This window comes from Salmo salar, chromosome ssa11, assembly GCF_905237065.1.
Source record: "Salmo salar chromosome ssa11, Ssal_v3.1, whole genome shotgun sequence".
NCBI lineage: Eukaryota > Metazoa > Chordata > Actinopteri > Salmoniformes > Salmonidae > Salmo > Salmo salar.
The window spans coordinates 104,803,363-104,827,362 of record NC_059452.1 but is presented as its reverse complement, the minus strand read 5'-3'; the positions used below and the strand labels follow the sequence as shown (position 1 = coordinate 104,827,362).

At 43.0% G+C, this 24,000-nt stretch overlaps 1 protein-coding gene across 3 annotated transcripts in view; it reads left to right on the top strand.

Annotated features, from left to right (window-relative positions):
• Positions 1-23,859, top strand: part of slc46a3 (solute carrier family 46 member 3) — a 30,494-nt gene extending 6,635 nt beyond the window's left edge. For all 3 annotated transcript variants that reach the window (XM_045690244.1, XM_014129811.2, XM_045690243.1), the window contains 4 exons: positions 4,527-5,403; positions 12,389-12,472; positions 15,461-15,617; positions 20,665-23,859. In XM_045690244.1, the coding sequence (XP_045546200.1) occupies positions 4,527-5,403; positions 12,389-12,472; positions 15,461-15,617; positions 20,665-20,779 (1,233 nt within the window). In that variant the 3' untranslated portion in view covers positions 20,780-23,859. The remainder of the gene's footprint in view (positions 1-4,526; positions 5,404-12,388; positions 12,473-15,460; positions 15,618-20,664) is intronic.
• The last annotated feature ends 141 nt before the right edge of the window (positions 23,860-24,000 follow it).

Genomic DNA, 24,000 nt, shown 5'->3' with positions numbered 1-24,000 from the left:
GCCAGTCAAGTTCTTCCATCTCGACAAACCATTTCCGTATGGGACCTCGATTTGTGTACGGGGGCATTGAAACAGGAAAGGGCCTTCCCCAAGCTGTTGGCACAATGTTGGAAGGACAGAATCATCTAGAATGTCATTGTATGTTGTAGCGTTAAGATTCCCCTTCACTGGAACTAAGGGGCCTGAACCATGAAAAACAGCCCCAGACCATTATTCCTCCTCCACCAAACTTTACAGTTGGCACTATGCATTGGGGGCAGGTAGCGTTCTCGTGGCATCCGCCAAACCCAGATTAGTCTGTCGGACTGCCAGATGGTGAAGCGTGATTCATCACTCCAGAGAACGCGTTTCCACTGCTCCAGAGTCCAATGGCGGCGAGCTTTACACCACTCCAGCCGACCCTTGGCATTGCGCATGGTGATCTTAGGCTTGTGTGCGGCTGCTCGGCCATGGAAACCCATTTCATGATCCTATGACGGTGCCACGTTGAAAGTCACTGATCTCTTCTACTGCCAATGTTTTGTCTATGGAAATTACTGTTTGCTCTGTTTTTTTTGTCCACGTAGCGATAAGGTGGGGAAATTTCACATCCTTATGTTATAAAATATATATATTTTTTTTTTTACCAAGACAAATATGATTCTGTATGTTCTGAATCGTTCAGTGGGGTCTTTCTCTGACGTTTCATTAACATGATATCTGAAGTCAGATTTCTTGACCTAATACAGCAGATAATAAAGCAGCGATCTCTGTTGCCAGAGCGACGCCGCTTCTTGCAGCGATTTGTGAGGATTTTACACGTTGTGGTGGTATTCTGCAAAGTTGCTTTCTTTCGTGTCGCAGAATTTTACATGAAACGAATTGAATTAAATGTAAAAAAAAAAAAAAGGCTTTGAAAATAACAAGCGTATATATATATATATATATATGTTACGAATCCCTTTGGCCCTGCAGTCTAGGGGGGATGGCAACGAGACCGTAACATAAATCATGCAAATTATAATAGTGATAAAGAACAGCGAGAACAAAAACCACAGACAACTTAAATTTACCGTCAAACACTAATGGTTTATTTCTTTAAACACACGGTAATGGGGTGTGGGAAAAGGGGCTGAGCTGGACCCAAGGAAAGAAATAATAATCCAAAAACACCCCTAAACTAGACTAGCCTACTTCAATAACAGCTAGTTAACTAACCAAAAATACAGTGGGTGGTCCGCCCAGTTCTAACTAGGGTACTTAGACACAGTTTTCCTACGGGTAATGTAGGCCCATGGGCGACTGGTCTTGGTACCCCCTTTTCTCACCAACAAACAAACAGTCAACACTTTAACAAAAACAATACTCACAGGTGGGATGGACAAAGTGACATGTAGTTGCTAACCAAAAGAGAGATCAATACAGAAAGAGAGCTGGGAACATAGAGTGAGATGGAGAGAGAATGAGCACAAAGATTGATCACAGAGTGAGAATGAGCTAGCGAGATAATTGATCTGGAGAGAAAACAACTGACTGGGTTTTTAAACCAAGGGAAAGGGGCTGTGAATGGTTGAGGGAAAAGGAACAGGTGTCTTCTGATTAGCGACTGATTGATGACTGATTGGGGAGTGATGATTGTCAACTGTGAGGGGAGAAGGAGAGAAAAGAAACACACCTACAGGATACATACACAGGATACCTGTATCCGTAACAATATATATATATACATATATACAACACATATACACATATACACATATACATTTGTGTATATATATATATATATATATATATATATATATATATACATTTGTGTAAAAAGGTCAATGCAGACAGTCCAGGTAGCTATTTGGTTAACTATTCATCAGTCTTATGGCTTGGGGGTAGAAGCTGTTCAGGGTCCTGTTGGTACCAGACTTGGTGCAATGGTACCGCTTGCCGTGCGCTAGCAGAGAGAACAGTCTATGACTCGGGTGGCTGAAGTTTTCTGACAATTTTTAGGACCTCCCTCTGACACCACATGGTATAGAGGTCCTGGATGGCAGGGAGCTCGGCCCCTGTGATGTACTGGGCCGTACACACTACCCTCTGTAGCGTCTGTGGTCGGATGCCAAGCAGTGTCCATACCAAGTGGTGATGCAGCTAGTCAAGATGCTCTCAATGGTGCCGTTGTAGAACTTTTTGAGGATCTGCAAGCCCATGCCAAATCTTTTCAGCCTCCTGAGGGTGAAAGAGACATTGTCATGCCCTCTTCATGACTGTGTTGGTGAATTGGAGTGGGATGTCTGGAATGATGTTGATGTGAGCCATGACCAGCCTTTCAAAGCATTTCATGGCTACAGATGTGAGTGCTACAGGGTGATAGTCATTTAGACAGGTTACTTTGGCGTTCTTGGGCACAGGGACTATGTTGGTCTGCTTTAAACATGTTGTTATTACAGACAGGGTCAAGTAGAGGTCAGCGCATGTTTGGAGTACATTTCCTGGTAATCCGTCTGGCTCTGCGGCCTTGTGAACTTTAACCTGTTTAAAGTTCTTACTCACATCGGCTACGTAGAGCGTGATCACACAGTCGTCCGGACTAGCTGGTGCTCTCATGCATGGTTCAGTGTTGCTTGCCTCGTAGCGAGCATAGAAGGCATTTAGCTCATCTGGTAGGCTCGCGTCACTGGGCAGCTCACGGCTGGGTTTCCCTTTGTATCTCTGTGATAGTTTGCAAGCCGTGCCTCATCCGATAAGTGTCAGAGCCAGCTAGCAGGCTACTGTAATTATTAACATGGTTAGACTGCAACCAACTAGGAGATGTCACGTCTCATTAGATACAGCTGGCAGGTATTTGGGACGCTGACAGGGTTTCTCCAGTTGATTGGCTAAGCAGAGTCTTCATGCTATTCTGTTATAGCCTAGTCTGAAAAGACAGTGCAGTCAGTGGCCATTGAAAGACACAGAGAAAAGATGTCTGAATGACTTGTTGATCAGGAAAAATACTTCTCGTTTTGGGTTTGAAAAGACAAGAACCACATCTACACCTGTTATGGTTGAGACAAGAGTTAAGTTTCTTTCTGCTTGAAGCCTGATTGACATAAATAACCTTATATTTCCCTGTAGAGCTGTCTACTGGCCTATAACAGAGCAGAGCATTGTCACATTTCTCCTTTTTTCTGTTCTATACTTCCTCTTTTGTTTTCTTCACGATTGCATCAAATCAGAAGTGAATCACTGTGGATAAGGAGAGTGTCTGGTGTTCTGTGGAATTTAGTCCGTAATTTGTCATGGTTATCTCCGGGTCCGTCAGTGTGTGTTTTTCCCCCATGGCTATTATCCATTACCTTGTGTGTTTAACCGATTCGTGTTTTTATTATCTGGGGTAAACACACGGCACTCCAGCTAAAAAAAAAAAAAAACGATATTGCTTCAGTCACCAATCTCTGCTCCATGATCCCTTCCCTCACCTTCATGTTGTTGTTTGTTTGTATGTATCTTCTCCCTCTATACTGAGCTCTTCTCCATGTTGATGTTAATATAGTTTATCTTCTCCCTCTATACTGAGCTCTTCTCCATGTTGATGTTAATATAGTTTATCTTCTCCCTCTATACTGAGCTCTTCTCCATGTTGATGTTAATATAGTTTATCTTCTCCCTCTATACTGAGCTCTTCTCCATGTTGATGTTAATATAGTTTATCTTCTCCCTCTATACTGAGCTCTTCTCCATGTTGATGTTAATATAGTTTATCTTCTCCCTCTATACTGAGCTCTTCTCCATGTTGATGTTAATATAGTTTATCTTCTCCCTCTATACTGAGCTCTTCTCCATGTTGATGTTAATATAGTTTATCTTCTCCCTCTATACTGAGCTCTTCTCCATGTTGATGTTAATATAGTTTATCTTCTCCCTCTATACTGAGCTCTTCTCCATGTTGTTGTTAATATAGTTTATCTTCTCCCTCTATACTGAGCTCTTCTCCATGTTGATGTTAATATAGTTTATCTTCTCCCTCTATACTGAGCTCTTCTCCATGTTGATGTTAATATAGTTTATCTTCTCCCTCTATACTGAGCTCTTCTCCATGTTGATGTTAATATAGTTTATCTTCTCCCTCTATACTGAGCTCTTCTCCATGTTGATGTTAATATAGTTTATCTTCTCCCTCTATACTGAGCTCTTCTCCATGTTGATGTTAATATAGTTTATCTTCTCCCTCTATACTGAGCTCTTCTCCATGTTGATGTTAATATAGTTTATCTTCTCCCTCTATACTGAGCTCTTCTCCATGTTGATGTTAATATAGTTTATCTTCTCCCTCTATACTGAGCTCTTCTCCATGTTGATGTTAATATAGTTTATCTTCTCCCTCTATACTGAGCTCTTCTCCATGTTGATGTTAATATAGTTTATCTTCTCCCTCTATACTGAGCTCTTCTCCATGTTGATGTTAATATAGTTTATCTTCTCCCTCTATACTGAGCTCTTCTCCATGTTGATGTTAATATAGTTTATCTTCTCCCTCTATACTGAGCTCTTCTCCATGTTGTTGTTTACACCAGGAGGTCCAGAAGGCGGCGTCTCTCTTCTCCCTCTACACCGAGCTCTTCTCCATGATCCCCTCCCTGGCAGTCACCCTCGTCCTCGTCGCCTACAGCGACCAGCGCGGACGCAAGATCACCATCATCCTGCCTCTGATTGGCTCTCTGTTCTACGCCCTGTCTTTCCTGGCCGTCTCCTTCTTCGAGCTTGACCTCTACCTCCTCATCGTCTCGGCGTTCGTCAGCGCCCTGTTCGGGGGCTCTGGGACCTTCCTGGGTGGTTGTTTCTCCTACATCGCTGACCTGTGTGAGGACGGACAGCAGAAGACCCTGCGTATGGCCGGGGTGGACATGGTGATCGGCCTGCTGTCTGGAGTGGCCTCTCTCTCTACGGGATACTTCCTCCAAGCAGCAGGCTTCAACTGGCCCTTTTTCACCTCTGCTCTGTTCCAGTGTTTCAACCTGATCTACGCCGTCTTCATCCTGGAGGAGACGCTCCAACGACCTCCAGATGACCCCCTGGACGGATCCCCGCGCCGCACCGCCATGCGTCAGCTGGCCTGCGGGGTCTACCAGCTGTTTGCAGGGGCCAGCAGGAGGCGCAATATCCTCCTGGTTCTCCTCTTGCTCCTCTTCTCCTCCTTCTCCTTCGCCAACATGGGCGGGCTCTCCATGATCACGCTGTACGAGCTCAACCAGCCGCTGTGCTGGACCGAGATCCTGATTGGCTACGGCTCGGCGCTGTCCACCACGGTGTTCCTGACCAGCTTCGTGGGCGTGACGGTGTTCTCTCGCTGCGGCGTGCCCGACCTCGTCATCATTCTCATGGGGATACTGAGTGTCATGGCGGGTATGACCCTGGTGGCCTTCGTCAAGACTACGCTCATGATGTTCCTGGGTAAGGAATAAGGAGGATATTCACATGGTAACATGGTCTATGTGAGCCTGGGTTGGGGTCAATTAAAAAATCCATTTAAATTCAGTCAATTCAGGAAGTAAACTGAAATTCCGATTCCAATTTTTTTTGTCAATGCCAATGCGATACAGTTGAATGGAAATATTAGGAACTGGAATTTCCAGTTTTACTTCCTGAGTTAACTGAATTGAAATGGAATTGACCCCAACCCTGATGTGAGCCAAGTGTTGGTTAAATTATGCCTTGGGCCTGGAGTTATTCCTGAGCTGGAACACCTCTGGGCCCCAGTTAGTCTGGTGTTTAGGAACATCTCTGGGCCCCAGTTAGTCTGGTCTGGTGGTCAGGAACACCTCTGGGCCCCAGTTAGTCTGGTGTTTAGGAACACCTGGGCCCCAGTTAGTCTGGTCTGGTGGTCAGGAACACCTCTGGGCCCCAGTTAGTCTGGTGTTTAGGAACACCTGGGCCCCAGTTAGTCTGGTCTGGTGGTCAGGAACACCTCTGGGCCCCAGTTAGTCTGGTCTGGTGGTCAGGAACACCTCTGGGCCCCAGTTAGTCTGGTCTGGTGTTTAGGAACACCTCTGGGCCCCAGTTAGTCTGGTCTGGTGGTCAGGAACACCTCTGGGCCCCAGTTAGTCTGGTCTGGTGTTTAGGAACACCTCTGGGCCCCAGTTAGTCTAGTCTGGTGTTTAGGAACACCTCTGGGCCCCAGTTAGTTTGGTCTGGTGGTCAGGAACACCTCTGGGCCCCAGTTAGTCTGGTGTTTAGGAACACCTCTGGGCCCCAGTTAGTCTAGTCTGGTGGTCAGGAACACCTCTGGGCCCCAGTTAGTCTGGTCTGGTGTTTAGGAACACCTCTGGGCCCCAGTTAGTCTGGTCTGGTGGTCAGGAACACCTCTGGGCCCCAGTTAGTCTGGTCTGGTGGCCAGGAACACCTCTGGGCCCCAGTTAGTCTGGTGTTTAGGAACACCTGGGCCCCAGTTAGTCTGGTCTGGTGGTCAGGAACACCTCTGGGCCCCAGTTAGTCTGGTGTTTAGGAACACCTGGGCCCCAGTTAGTCTGGTCTGGTGGTCAGGAACACCTCTGGGCCCCAGTTAGTCTGGTCTGGTGGTCAGGAACACCTCTGGGCCCCAGTTAGTCTGGTCTGGTGTTTAGGAACACCTCTGGGCCCCAGTTAGTCTGGTCTGGTGGTCAGGAACACCTCTGGGCCCCAGTTAGTCTGGTCTGGTGTTTAGGAACACCTCTGGGCCCCAGTTAGTCTAGTCTGGTGGTCAGGAACACCTCTGGGCCCCAGTTAGTCTAGTCTGGTGTTTAGGAACACCTCTGGGCCCCAGTTAGTCTGGTCTGGTGGTCAGGAACACCTCTGGGCCCCAGTTAGTCTGGTGTTTAGGAACACCTCTGGGCCCCAGTTAGTCTGGTGTTTAGGAACACCTCTGGGCCCCAGTTAGTCTAGTCTGGTGGTCAGGAACACCTCTGGGCCCCAGTTAGTCTGGTCTGGTGTTTAGGAACACCTCTGGGCCCCAGTTAGTCTGGTGTGGTGGTCAGGAACACCTCTGGGCCCCAGTTAGTCTGGTGTGGTGGTCAGGAACACCTCTGGGCCCCAGTTAGTCTGGTGTTTAGGAACATCTCTGGGCCCCAGTTAGTCTAGTCTGGTGGTCAGGAACACCTCTGGGCCCCAGTTAGTCTAGTCTGGTGGTCAGGAACACCTCTGGGCCCCAGTTAGTCTAGTCTGGTGTTTAGGAACACCTCTGGGCCCCAGTTAGTCTGGTCTGGTGGTCAGGAACACCTCTGGGCCCCAGTTAGTCTGGTGTTTAGGAACACCTCTGGGCCCCAGTTAGTCTAGTCTGGTGGTCAGGAACACCTCTGGGCCCCAGTTAGTCTGGTCTGGTGTTTAGGAACACCTCTGGGCCCCAGTTAGTCTGGTCTGGTGGTCAGGAACACCTCTGGGCCCCAGTTAGTCTGGTGTTTAGGAACACCTCTGGGCCCCAGTTAGTCTGGTGTTTAGGAACATCTCTGGGCCCCAGTTAGTCTAGTCTGGTGGTCAGGAACACCTCTGGGCCCCAGTTAGTCTAGTCTGGTGGTCAGGAACACCTCTGGGCCCCAGTTAGTCTGGTCTGGTGGTCAGGAACGCCTCTGGGCCCCAGTTAGTCTGGTGTTTAGGAACACCTCTGGGCCCCAGTTAGTCTAGTCTGGTGGTCAGGAACACCTCTGGGCCCCAGTTAGTCTGGTCTGGTGTTTAGGAACACCTCTGGGCCCCAGTTAGTCTGGTCTGGTGGTCAGGAACACCTCTGGGCCCCAGTTAGTCTGGTCTGGTGTTTAGGAACACCTCTGGGCCCCAGTTAGTCTGGTCTGGTGTTTAGGAACACCTCTGGGCCCCAGTTAGTCTGGTCTGGTGGTCAGGAACACCTCTGGGCCCCAGTTAGTCTGGTCTGGTGGTCAGGAACACCTCTGGGCCCCAGTTAGTCTAGTCTGGTGTTTAGGAACACCTCTGGGTCTACCTCGGGGCCTACCTCTAGTTAACTGGTGTCGATCTGAAAGGATAAGTGCAAGCAGTAAGGGGAAATGGAAGTGTTTACTAAAAGGCCATAAACCGCACCTGTAAAGGTTTATATGGTAGTATAAATGGAACCATATAGTTTTGCTGTGACATGACTGGCAGGTCGTTTCATGTCATGACTCCATCTCCGATTGGTCTGAAATTGTTTCTGTATTTAGAAATAGATTAAGATTAGCATTCATACAACATTATTTTCTTGAAATTATAATTTGATGATAATTTATTGCACCCAAATTGGCAATTTTTCATTTATAGGATTCATCTAATATTCAATAAATATAGTACTTAACATCCCATTTGGACCCACATTTTTTTCTAATAATAAGTTAAACATGAGGAATAAAAATGAAATGGTCACCCAGCCACCCACTGACTGAGTAAACAGTATCAGTTCTCTGTTTCTGACTGGTACTGTGGTGCTGCGGTTTATCCCATGTTCAGAGAAATTAGTCATTACATTTGTTATATTTGTGTCTGACATCCTGATATTACAAGGTTCTGACCACTAGATAGTGCAGTTCCTGCTATTAGGTGATTAAGAGAATCTCTCCCCCCACCTCAATGTTAAAGGGATATGTCAGGGATTTCTTCGTCGTCAGACGATATAGCGAAATCATCGTCGGAAAAAGAGGACCAATATGCAGCAGAGTTGAGAGAGTTCATTTTTTTGTAACATTTAATAAACTCAAAAATGAACATACAAAACGAACTCACGATTACTAGACAGTCCTGTTAGGCTCACACACGCTAAACAAGAAACATCTCCCACAAATACACAGACAAACACACCCAACTAATATAGGACTTCCAATCAAAGGCAACACCACACAGCTGCCTTCAATTGGAAGTCCACCCCAATTAACCAAACATAGACATACAACCAGCTAGAATAACATAGAAATACGTAAACAAGGAACAGTGCCCAAAAACCCCGGAATACTTAAATCAAATGCCCTTTTAGAAAAAACACCACCCCGAACCACATAAACCAAATACCCTCTGCCACGTCCTGACCAAACTACAATAACAATTAACCCTTATACTGGCCAGGACGTGACAGGATAGTTCACCTAAATTACATTTACACTAAATTAACCAAATTAGATTTGATCATGAAGTGTGAAAATGCTAATATAGGTACCATTGACTTGCATTGGATTTGTCCCACAGCTGATAAAAAGTTAGCATTTGAAACAGTGGCTAACAAAACCAAAGCATGGGTTGTTGCTGACATACCTTGTCGATAGACTTCTTGCAGGGTAAGGAAATCAATGTAATTTTGTAATTTGGGTTTTGTAAATCTTCAAACTTTTTTCACCTAATAGCAGGAGCAGCACCATCTATTGGTTAGAATCTGGTAATATCAGGATGTAGGATGGGACAACCTGGACTCGAGGGTAGACGTCACATAGTAAACGTAAATCCAGACACTCCAATCAGTATGATATGTTACGTTTTGTATGGTATGTATTAATTTGTGAATGTCCATCATCCATTTTGAATGATATGTTCTGAATTACAATTCATATTACAATTCTATATATTATGAATTGTAATTCGTACAATATCTTACTTATTGTAATTCAAACAATATGTTACAAATTTGCCAAACATATGATATGTTACAAATTCCAATTTGTTGTGGCTAATCTTAGCTAGGTGGTTAATGTTAGCTAGGTGGTTAGTTAGCTAGGTGGCTAACATTTAGGGTTAGGGATTAAAGTTAGAGTTAGGAGTTAGGTTAAAAGGTTAGGGTAAGGGTTAGCTAACATGCTAATAGTTGCAAAGTAGCTACAAAGTGGTAAGTAGTTGCAAGGTTGCTAATTAGGTAAAATGCTAAAGTTGTCCGTGATGCGATTCGAACACACAACCTTTGGGTTGCTAGACGTCCACGTTACACGATCACTCATTAACCCCGACCAACCACCTTGCGTTTTTTTGCCTGTCTTATGTAACCATACCAAACATAACATATCATACTAATTTCAGTGTCCCGGATTTACTTTTACTATGTTACGTCTAGTCTATGAGACCTGGCTGGATGGGCCATCAGACCCTGATGAAAACAGCTTTTCTGTCTATACGTTGTTTATTAGGTTATTAAATTATTGGATCTGAGCTCCTAGAGTATGCGGCTCTCCTTTAATTTTTCAACTGTTTACATTTACATTTACGTCATTTAGCAGACGCTCTTATCCAGAGCGACTTACAAATTGGTAGAAAGTGTTCTACTCCGCTAGCCAGCACCTCGCCTAAATAGTTGTGTGTTTCTTTTGCTTCTGGATGGGACATAAACCTAACAACTTCAATTACTAATTTTCTCTGAACAGGGGGGAAAAAAACTTCACCAAATTCACTGAGAATGCATTACATAGTATGAAGAAACAGTACTCTAAGCAGCAGCTCCATATTAATGGTCAGACATAGAGAACTGATACTGTATAGTCGTTGTTGGCGTATGACCGGCGTAGGGTGTGGGGGGGTCCATGGGTGGTTTTAACCATTCCTTTGGATTCCTCATATCTAAGTCCTTGTTAGAAGAAAGTTAGGTCCAAATCGCATGTTAGGTACTTTATTTATTTAACATTATCTGAACCCTCTAAATTAAAATGGTTAATTTCAATGAAATTAAATTAGTTTAGAGACCAAAAATATGTTACAGGTAGGGAGGTAGACGTCTGAGAGACGGGCCTCGTAAAATGGTCAATTTCAATGCAATCAATTAGCTTAGAGACCGAATTAAATTTCAACAAAATAATGTTGCAGGAATGTTAATATTATCTGTTTCTAACAACATAAACGATTTCAGAACAATCTGACATGGTGGGTGTTGAAATCCTCTTTCTGGTGCTTTTTGAGGTGGAACGATCCTGTCTGCGTTTCTTTATCATGCTGCTTTATTTGATTATGGCTGTGAAACCAGATAGAAAGAAAACAAACCATAATATTCAGGCCTTTATCTTGGCTCTTTTCCAAAAGGGAAGAAACTTAAAAGACAAACTTACATAACCTCTGTTCAGTCGACTGAGAACCCAGCGAGTCAGTCATGTGATGTTAACCCTCTCTCAATTGAATTTCAATTTAATGGGCTTTATTGGTATGGGAAACATGTTTACATTGCCAAAGCAATATAAAAAGTGAAATAAACAATAAAAAAAAATAACAGTAAACATTACACTCACAAAAGTTCCAAAAGAAGAAAGACATTACAAACGTCATATTATATAACGATGTGCAAATAGTTAAAGTACAAAAGGGGGAAAAAATCAACATAAATATGGGTTGTATTTACAATGGTGTTTGTTATTCACTGGTTGCTCTTTTCTTGTGACAACAGGTCACAAATCTTGCTGCTGTGATGGCACACTGTGGTATTTCACCAAGTAGATATGGGAGTTGATCAAAATTGGATTTGTTTTAAAATTATTTGGGGGTCTGTGTAATCTGAGGGAAATATGTGTCTCTAATATGGTCATACATTGGGCAGGAGGTTAGGAAGTACAGCTCAGTTTCCATATCATTTTGTGGGCAGTGTGCACATATCCTGTCTTCTCTTGAGAGCCAGGTCTGCCTACGGCGACCTTTCTCAATAGCAAGGCTATGCTCACTGAGTCTGTACATAGTCAAAGATTTCCTTAAGTTTGGGTCAGTCACAGTGGTCAGGTATTCTGCTGCTGTGTATTCTCTGTTCAGGGCCAAATAGAATTCTAGTTTGCTCTGTTTTTTGTTAAATTCTTTCCAATGTCTCAAGTAATTCTCTTTTTGTTTTCTCATGATTTGGTTGGGTCTAATTGTGTTGCTGTCTTGGGGCTCTATGGGGTCTGTTTGTGTCTGTGGGGTCTCTCTCTGTGTGTCTTTCTCTCTCTGGCTCTCTCTCTCTCTGGCTCTCTCTGTGTGTCTCTCTCTCTCTGGCTCTCTCTCTTGCTCTCTCTGTGTGTCTCTCTCTCTCTGGCTCTCTCTCTCTCTGGCTCTCTCTCTCTCTGGCTCTCTCTCTCTCTGGCTCTCTCTGTGTGTCTCTCTCTCTCTGGCTCTCTCTCTCTCTGGCTCTCTCTCTCTCTGGCTCTCTCTCTCTGGCTCTCTCTGTGTGTCTCTCTCTCTCTCTGGCTCTCTCTCTCTGGCTCTCTCTGTGTGTCTCTCTCTCTCTCTGGCTCTCTCTGTGTGTCTCTCTCTCTCTGGCTCTCTCTCTCTGGCTCTCTCTGTGTGTCTCTCTCTCTCTCTGGCTCTCTCTCTCTGGCTCTCTCTGTGTGTCTCTCTCTCTCTGGCTCTCTCTCTGGCTCTCTCTGTGTGTCTCTCTCTCTCTCTGGCTCTCTCTCTCTGGCTCTCTCTGTGTGTCTCTCTCTCTCTGGCTCTCTCTCTGGCTCTCTCTGTGTGTCTCTCTCTCTCTTTGTTTATATTGTCTGTTTGTTCTCCTCAGTGAGGCTTCCAATGCTGCTGGCTATCATGCCGTTCCCCGTGCTGAGATCCATGATGTCAAAGATCGTATCAAAGAACGAGCAGGGTGAGTGTTTTGGACATGTTTAGTTTAACTAGAAAACTTAATAACTAATGCGTTCATACTCATTCCACGAAAGGGCTGCGGGTTTGTGGTATTTCCTTTCAATTAGATCTAGACAACCAAATAAGGGGGAGTTCCTTACTAATTAGTGACTTATTTCATCAATTAAGTACAAGGGTGGAGCGAAAACTCGCAGACACTCGGCCCTCTTTGAAATGAGTTTGACGCATGTAAGCCATCCTAGCATTCCTGAGCAATGGTTTGTTTAACGGAGGTTGTTAGGCCAGAGAGGAGGGCCCTTGTCTGGTCACATGGCCCTGTTGTTTGGTCACATGGCCCTGTTGTCTGGTCACATGGCCCTGTTGTCTGGTCACAGGGCCCTGTTGTCTGGTCACAGGGCCCTGTTGTCTGGTCACAGGGCCCTGTTGTCTGGTCACATGGCCCTGTTGTCTGGTCACATGGCCCTGTTGTCTGGTCACATGGACCTTGTCTGGTGTCGTGTAAATTCATACTGAGAGAGACTTTGTCATTTCTTCAAACAATCATCTTTATTTAATATTGATTTAGTTATTGCAATAATGAGGCTGGTTGACCCCCCCCACCTTTGAGTGTTGGACCAAGTAACCTAACCTTTACACAAATGCAGAGTCAGATAGCTGACACTAAGAATGCTTTGTCATGGTTGGTTCAACCCTCCTCATGCAGAGGGGCATCATAAGCCACTCTGGGTTCATCCGGTCGTTATCAGCACGGGGTTGTTGTCCTAACCCCACCCTGGCTTAGTTTCCCAGTTGCAAGGATGATTTTGAGACAATGAGGGCTTGTTCTACTCCTAAGCTATCTCTAGTAAAACACATTTCTTGTCTATGTAATTGCAGTCTTTAACTCATTTGTCAGCTCAAGCCGTCTCTGGTGACCATACGCCCAGATGAGCTACAGGGAACTTGAGTGGAGACCATTAAAACACAGACACTAGTAGGACTGAAATGTCTTACTATTTAGTTAAATGTTAGAGAGATGTTAATGAAGGGCTCTTCTTCAAGCCTCTCTCTCCCACACGGACACATAATAATAATAATAATCCTCAATGTATTTTATATTGTGATTTTAATCTCAAAGTCTCTTTAAAAACAAAATAAACAACAAAAAACTATTTACCAATGTAGGGATCTAACAGTTGTAGGGCGATCGTCTTCCTCAGCTTTAGATAATAAGCAGTTCTGTATATTGAGAGAAGGTATATTATTTATTATTATTATTATTTATTATTGTATATTGAGAGAAGGTATATAAGCTATATTATGGGGTGCCAGGTAGTCTAGTGGTTAGAGCGTTGGGCCAGTAACCGTAAAGGTTGCTAGATCAAATCCTCGAGCTGACAAGGTAAAAATCTGTCGTTCTGTCCCTGAACAAGGCAGTTAAATCCACTGTTCCCTGGTAGGTCGTCATTGTAAATAAGAATTTGTTCTTAACTGACTTGCCTAGTTAAATAAAAAATTTGTTACAGGTAGGGAGGTAGACGTCTGAGAGACAGGCCTCGTAAAATGGTCAATTTCAATGCAATCAATTAGCTTAGAGACCGAATTAAATTTCAACAAAATAATGTTGCAGGAATGCTAGTCTTATCTGTTTCTAACAACAGAAACGATTTCAGAACAATCTGACATGGTGGGTGTTGAAATCCTCTTTCTGGTGCTTTTTGAGGTGGAACGATCCTGGCTTTGTTCCTCGTCCGTAGCTAGGCTGGATCGTCCACTACTGAAATGAAGCAACCACCTGGGTAATGTTTTTTTTTGGCAACTGTAAATGCTCCAGTAAGACCACCACACCTCAGCAAGCCTCTGCATCCCCTCACACCGCAGTCCACTTCCTCTAGGAACTGTGGCAGGGGCCCAAAACCAATGCTGTTGATTTGGTGTTGCTGCATCATTCAAATCATATTAGCTAGCTAGCCAAGCAAAATACAAACTGACGTGTCATAATCAGTCATACAATTTCGTGAGTCACCGCCAGATATTACAGTTAATCTATCAACAAGTAATCAAAAACCCCCCCCCAAAAAGTTCAAATATACAATTATAAAAACAACACTAAAAAAAACAAATAAAATATATACAATATTTACAGAGCTCTCTGCCTAGGCTACCTCACGACGCTATGGCAACCATGGAACTTGCGGCAATAATGTGGAAGCTAGGCAACCATTATGACATGGTTACAGATAACTCTGCTCCTTCCGTCTCACAATGTTGGGCTAAAGTACATTCACATTTACATTTAAGTCATTTAGCAGACGCTCTTATCCAGAGCGACTTACAAATTGGTGCATTCACCTTATGATATCCAGTGGAACAACCACTTTACAATAGTGCATCTAAATCTTTTAGGGGGGGGGGGTTAGAAGGATTACTTAATCCTATCCCAGGTATTCCTTAAAGAGGTGGGGTTTCAGGTGTCTCCGGAAGGTGGTGATTGACTCCGCTGTCCTGGCGTCGTGAGGGAGCTTGTTCCACCATTGGGGTGCCAGAGCAGCGAACAGTTTTGACTGGGCTGAGCGGGAACTGTGCTTCCTCAGAGGTAGGGAGGCGAGCAGGCCAGAGGTGGATGAACGCAGTGCCCTTGTTTGGGTGTAGGGCCTGATCAGAGCCTGAAGGTACGGAGGTGCTGTTCCCCTCACAGCTCCGTAGGCAAGCACCATGGTCTTGTAGCAGATGCGAGCTTCAATTGGAAGCCAGTGGAGAGAGCGGAGGAGCGGGGTGACGTGAGAGAACTTGGGAAGGTTGAACACCAGATTATACACAAGTATTTTAATGTAGGGTGATTTACCTATGTGGCAACTTTGAACTTCTTTATCTGACTGTGTATTGTCTTTCTCTATGTCTCTCTCTCTCTCGTGTGTGTGTGTGTGTGTGTGTGTGTGTGTGTGTGTGTGTGTGTGTGTGTGTGTGTGTGTGTGTGTGTGTGTGTGTGTGTGTGTGTGTGTGTGTATAGGAGCGTTGTTTGCGTGCTTGGCGTGCCTGGACAGTGTAAGCATCAGTGTGGCGATAGCTGTGTTCAATAGTCTCTACGCTGTCACGGTAACCTGGTACCCTGGATTCTGCTTCCTGTTGTCTGCTGGACTCTGTGTCATCCCCTTGGCAATGCTAGCGTGAGTATTATATACTACTACTATACTACTGCCACTATACTACTACTATACTGCCCCTATACTACTACTATACTAGCCCTGTACTACCCCTATACTACTACTCCTATTCTACTACTATACTACTACTGAACTGCCCCTATACTGCCACTATACTACTACTATACTACCCCTATACTATTACTATACTAGCAGTATACTACTACTACTATACTAGCGCTATACTGCTACTATTATACTACTATGCTACCCCTATACTACCCCATACTACTACTATAATCCCCCATACTACTACTATACTGCCCCTTTACTACCCCTATACTACTACTATACTACCCCTATACTACTACTATAATCCCCCTATACTACTACTATACCGCCCCTATACTACCACTATACTACCCCTATACTACTATTACACTACCCCTATACTGACCCTATGCTACCCCTATACTACTACTATACTACCCCTTTACTTCTACCATTATACTACCCCTATACTGCTACTATACTACCCCATACTACTACTATACTACTACTACTACCCCTATACTACCACTATACTACCACTATACTACTACTACTATACTATCCCTTTACTACTACTATTATACTACCCCTATACTGACCCTATTCTACCCCTATACTACTACTATACTACCACTATACTACCCCTATACTACTACTATACTGCTACTTTACTATCCCTTTACTACTACTATTATACTGACCCTATACTACTACCCCCATACTATTATTACTACTCTACTACCCCTATACTGCTACTATACTACCCCTATACTACCACTACTATACTATCCCTTTACTACTACTACTACCCCTATACTACCCCTATACTACCCCTATACTGACCCTATACTACCCCTATACTGACCCTATGCTACCCCTATACTACTACTATACTACTACTATACTACCCCTTTACTACTACTATTATGCTACCCCTATGCTACCCCTATACTACTACTATACTACCCCTTTACTACTACTATTATACTACCCCTATACTGCTACTATACTACCCCATACTACTACTATACTACTACTACTACTATGCTACCCCTATACTACTACTACTATACTATCCCTTTACTACACATATTATACTCCTACTAATTTACTACCCCTTTACTACTACTATTATATTACCCCTATACTGACCCTATGCTACCCCTGTACTACTACTATACTACCCCTTACTACTGCTATACTACCCCTTTACTACTGCTATACTACCCCTATACTACTGCTATACTACCCCTGTACTACTACTATACTACCGCTATACTGCCCCTGTACTACTGCTATACTACCGTTATACTACCCCTGTGCTACTACTATACTAGTACTATGTTACCCCATACTACCCCTATGCTACTACACTACTTCTATACTACCCCTGTGCTACTACTATACAAGTACTATACTGCCCCTATACTACTACTATGCTACCGCTATACCACTATACTACCCCCTATACTACTACTACACTACTTCTATACTACCCCTGTACCACTACACTACCACTATACTACTACTATACTACTATACTACCTCTATGCTACCCCTATACTACTACACCACTGCTATACTACCCCTATACTGCTACTCTACCCCTATACTACTACTACTACTACTACTACTACACTACTGCTATACTACCCCTATACTACTTTACTACCGCTATGCTACCCCTATACTACTATACTACCCCTATACTACCCCTATACTACTATACTACCGCTATACTACCCCTGTACGGCTATACTACCCCTATACTACCCCTATACTACTTTACTACCGCTATGCTACCCCTATACTGCAGCTATACTACCCTTATACTACTATACTACCGCCATGCTACCCCTATACTGCAGCTATACTACACCTATACTACCGCTATACTGCCACCGAACCTATACTGACCCTATACTACCCCTATACTGACCCTATGCTACCCCTATACTACTACTATACTACTACTATACTACCCCTTTACTACTACTATTATGCTACCCCTATGCTACCCCTATACTACTACTATACTACCCCTTTACTACATCTATTATACTACCCCTATACTGCTACTATACTACCCCATACTACTACTATACTACTACTACTATGCTACCCCTATACTACTACTACTATACTATCCCTTTACTACACATATTATACTCCTACTAATTTACTACCCCTTTACTACTACTATTATATTACCCCTATACTGACCCTATGCTACCCCTGTACTACTACTATACTACCCCTGTACTACTACTATACTACCCCTTACTACTACTATACTACCCCTTACTACTGCTATACTACCCCTTTACTACTGCTATACTACTGCAATACTACCCCTATACTACCCCTGTACTACAACTATACTACCGCTATACTGCCCCTGTACTACTGCTATACTACCGTTATACTACCCCTGTGCTACTACTATACTAGTACTATGTTACCCCATACTACCCCATGCTACTACACTACTACTATACTACCCCTGTGCTACTGCTATACTACTACTATACAAGTACTATACTGCCCCTATACTTCTACTATGCTACCGCTATACCACTATACTACCCCTATACTACTACTACACCACTTCTATACTACCCCTGTACTACTACACTACCTCTATGCTACTACTATACTACTATACTACCGCTATTCTACCCCTATACTACTACACCACTGCTATACTACCCCTATACTGCTACTCTACCCCATACTACCCCTATACTACTACACTACTGCTATACTACCCCTATACTGCTACTCTACCCCTATACTACTACTACACTACTGCTATACTACCCCTATACTACTATACTACCGCTATGCTACCCCTATACTACTACACCACTGCTATACTACCCCTATACTGCTACTCTACCCCTATACTACTACTAATACTACTACTACTGCTACTACACTACTGCTATACTGCCCCTATACTACTTTACTACCGCTATGCTACCCCTATGCTGCAGCTATACTACCCCTATACCACTACACTACCCCTATACTACTACACCACTGCTATACTACCCCTATACTGCTACTCTACCCCTATAGCACTACTACTACTACTACTACTACTACACCACTGCTATACTACCCCTATACTGCTACTCTACCCCTATACTGCTACTACTACTACTACACTACTGCTATACTACCCCTATACTACTTTACTACCGCTATGCTACCCCTATGCTGCAGATATACTACTATACTACCGCTATACTACCGCTATACTACTACTACACAAGTACTGTGCTGCCCCTATACCACTACACTACCCCTATACTACTACACTACTTCTATACTACCCCTGTACTACTACACTACCCCTATACTACTACTATACTACTATACTACCGCTATGCTACCCCTATACTACTACACCACCGCTATACTACCCCTATACTGCTACTCTACCCCTATACTACTACTACTACTACTACTACACTACTGCTATACTACCCCTATACTACTATACTACCGCTATACTACCCCTATACTACTATACTACCCCTATACTACCCCTATACTACTATACTACCGCTATACTACCCCTGTACGGCTATACTACCCCTATACTACCCCTATACTACTATACTACCCCTATGCTACCCCTATACTACTATACTACCGCTATGCTACCCCTATACTGCAGCTATACTACCCCTATACTGCTATACTACCCCTATACTGCAGCTATACTACCCCTATAATGCTATACTACCCCTATACTACCGCTATACTACCCTTATACTGCTATACTACCGCTATGCTACCCCTTATCTGCAGCTATACTACCCCTATACTACCCCTATACTACCCTTATACTACTATACTACCGCTATGCTACCCCTTATCTGCAGCTATACTACCCCTATACTACCCCTATACTGCTATACTACCCCTATACTACCGCTATACTACCATCAAACTCCCTGTTAACTCTGTTTAGTAAACTTCCATGATAGGATGTTACTCCCAGTCACCAGTCACATGACTGAACAGTACCGCATCAGGTATCAGCAACATTAGTGAACATACAGGTTTTGAGTTGACATGTGACCAATGAGTAAGGTGAGATGTTAGATTTTCATCCTGACGTGATATTTTACCTGACCCAGATATGGCTGTAATGTTATCTAGTATTTACGGTTTGCATGCAGGCAGGAGGAGACGAGGACTGGTCCAGTTTTAGCCTAGTGGGTCTGTTTTAACTTTAGGGGGGGGGTTGCTCAGAATTATCATTATCTTGCTGATAATGGGAGCCTCAAGGAAAATAATGGCCCGCTGTGGTAGAAATGCCTGAGATGATTTTTTTTGTCCCGTTCTGCCACTACCCATGACCACCCCTCTCTCTCTTCTGTGTGTACGCACAGTACCAGTCAAACAGGTTGGACACACCTACTCATTCAAGGGTTTTTCTTTAGTTTTACTATTTTATACATTGTAGAATAATAATAATAGTGTAGACATCAACACTATGAAATAACACATATAGAATCATATAGTAACCAAAAAAAAGTGTTAAACAAATCAAAATATATTTAATATTTTTGATTCTTCAAAGTAGCCCCACTTTGTCTTGATGACAGCTTTGTACACTTCACACTTTTAGGCATTTCATTGGACAGGTAGGTCATTGACAGGTAGGTCATTGCGTAAGCATTTCATTGGACAAGTGTGTCATTGCTTAGGTACTATCCCGTCACTATGAGCTCCCTATCCCCTCCCTGTCCCCTCGCTATCCCCTAATTTCCTTATATATTTAATTTCTTTCTTATTTGCTAATCTTTTCTTACTTTATAACTCTGCATTGTTGGTTAAGGGCCTGTAAGTAAGCATTTCATGGTAAAGTCTACACCTGTTGTATTCGGCGCATGTGAGAAATAAAATTGGATTTGATTTGTCTCTCTCTGTCTCTCTGTCTGTCTCCCTCTGTCTCTCCCTCTGTCTCTCTCTCTGTCTCTGTCTGTCTCTGTGTGTCCTCCAGGGGTGTGGGGCTGCTGGGAGTGGAAGAAGGTAAAGAAGCCAAGGAGACGGAGGCCCTCATCCCTGGAGAGGAAGGTCTCGCTGGGGACGAGAACGACAATCCTCCCCTCACCTGAGACTGGAGGCCTGGAGTGGGAAGACTGGAAACCCTGGTGCACTTTTCTCTTTTCTCTCTCCGTGTCAATGTCTGTTCTGACAGACAGAGAGCTACACTCTTAATCCTCTGAGTATAAAGCCATCAGAGAGAGAGAGATTACCTCAGGTCAACTGCTCTGCTATAAAGCCCTTTTGGAAATATGCACTATTAGCACGTGTGTCACTTTTATCAATAATCATGGCAGAAACATTTTAAAAGGAAATACAATGTGTGAATATGTGCCATGTTTAACTATGTTAAAACAAAAGTATATGTTTTCAGAGTGTTTCAAATCCAACCGTACGAGGTCCTGATTCCTGCTGGTTTTCTGTTCTACCTGATAATAATTGTACCCACCTGGTGTCCCAGGTTAGAGGTGGGACTATGGGAGAAAAGCAGTGGAACTGGCTTCCAGGTCTCTACTGTATATAGGGCACTACTTTTGACCTGATCCCCTATGCGCCCTGGTCAAAAGTAGTGCACTATATAGGGAATTAGGGTGCCATTTTAGGGCACATATGTATGTTTTTAGTAACTGATGCAGCCATTCCAATGCATCTTAAATCTAAGGTTTAACTAGGTTTGTTTGGGGGGGGGGGGTTTGGTTTGGTTTTCCTAGTCCCTGTACTCAGGGTCATTTCTCTGTCAACTTTCTTTGAATCCCTGGTATAACATCTAAAGGTTTAGATGTATTAAATATAAAACATTGCTTCCATATGCACCTCACACAGCAGTAACTAGAGGACATGAGTTGTATATAGAGGATACATGAATAACTGATCCTCTTATCACTCATCATGGTGGAATAATAAGATCCTCTTATCACTCAACATGGTGGAATAATAAGATCGTCCTATAACTCAACATGATGGAATAATAAGATCCTCCTATCACTCATCATGGTGGAATAATAAGATCGTCCTATCACTCATCATGGTGGAATAATAAGATCCTCTTATCACTCAACATGGTGGAATAATAAGATCGTCCTATAACTCAACATGATGGAATAATAAGATCCTCCTATCACTCATCATGGTGGAATAATAAGATCGTCCTATCACTCATCATGGTGGAATAATAAGATCCTCTTATCACTCAACATGGTGGAATAATAAGATCGTCCTATAACTCAACATGATGGAATAATAAGATCCTCCTATCACTCATCATGGTGGAATAATAAGATCCTCTTATCACTCAACATGGTGGAATAATAAGATCGTCCTATCACTCAACATGGTGGAATAATAAGATCCTCCTATCACTCAACATGGTGGAATAATAAGACCCTCTTATCACTCATCATGGTGGAATAATAAGATCCTCTTATCACTCAACATGGTGGAATAATAAGATCCTCTTATCACTCATCATGGTGGAATAATAAGATCCTCCTATCACTCATCATGGTGGAATAATAAGACCCTCCTATCACTCATCATGGTGGAATAATAAGATCCTCCTATCACTCAACATGGTGGAATAATAAGACCCTCTTATCACTCATCATGGTGGAATAATAAGATCCTCTTATCACTCAACATGGTGGAATAATAAGATCGTCCTATCACTCAACATGGTGGAATAATAAGATCCTCCTATCACTCAACATGGTGGAATAATAAGACCCTCTTATCACTCATCATGGTGGAATAATAAGATCCTCTTATCACTCAACATGGTGGAATAATAAGATCCTCTTATCACTCATCATGGTGGAATAATAAGATCCTCCTATCACTCATCATGGTGGAATAATAAGACCCTCCTATCACTCATCATGGTGGAATAATAAGATCCTCCTATCACTCAACATGGTGGAATAATAAGACCCTCTTATCACTCATCATGGTGGAATAATAAGATCCTCTTATCACTCAACATGGTGGAATAATAAGATCCTCTTATCACTCATCATGGTGGAATAATAAGATCCTCTTATCACTCAACATGGTGGAATAATAAGATCCTCTTATCACTCATCATGGTGGAATAATAAGATCCTCCTATCACTCATCATGGTGGAATAATAAGACCCTCCTATCACTCATCATGGTGGAATAATAAGATCCTCCTATCACTCATCATGGTGGAATAGTACTTTCTGTTGTGATGTTGTACAGTGTACATACAGGTTACATAGTGTAGGCTAACCCATCCGTATCATTATCCATGTCATTGCAGAAGGGAAATTAGCAAATTGATTGTTGCATGTTCAGGTACGTACAATTACTCCGATTCCTAGAACACCCTGTGAAGTGAAAGTCACATTGGCTGGATATCTAACGAAGAGAAAGGAATATTGGTCAGATGTCTAACAAACAGAAAGTGATAGCAGACAGCAGCAGTAGTCTGCGTACTAGGGTGTTTTCAAGTGTCTAGGCAGTATTAGCAGGTTTAGGGTAGCCTCCCTGTGCACAGATGGGTAGTCTATGAGTCACGCCACGTGTTTGTTCCACCTACCTGCTTATAACAACCTGTTCAGCACTCTCTCAATGTTTTCGCACAGAAATACAACATGGTAGACTTGTATAGACGCTCAAGGAAATGCACGTTCTGTGTGGCCTATGTAATGACTCGTTAGCCTCCCGGTGAGCCAAACTGGTTGAAAAGACCAGTTTTGCTCACCAGTCTAGTCCCAGATCTGTTTGTGCTCCCTTCCAATTCCATTGCTGTCATTGGCACACACAGCTGACTCTCAGGCTAATGACATGATGTTGCTGAGTTAAACTGAATGCTGGTTGTCACATCAACTTCACTGTTACAATAGTTTACTTCCACTTCCATTGATTAACCACATTGATCAATAACTCAGAAATGATCAACTGATCATGTAAAAAAAAAAAAAAAAACAGCATATAGTAAAATGGATGCAAATGACAGTATTGGGGAAATACTAATTTAGATACAAATGTTTTTAACGTTTTAATTTGAGCCATTGGTTGTGGGCTGTTGTTTACATTTTTTTTAATATAATTTTAGAATGCCACAAATGTTTGTGTAACAAAACAAAAAAAAAAATGTTTTATTTAAAAATAAAAACATGTCTACGATGTCTGACGGACTTTATAAAAGTCTGTCATTTTTCATCTGTTGTTTTCTGTTGTTGTTGGACAACTGAACATGTATGTGGCTGGATTGCAATATTTTGTTTTCAGTGGTTTCGCTTTACTAGAAACCAACGTGAAATGTCTATAT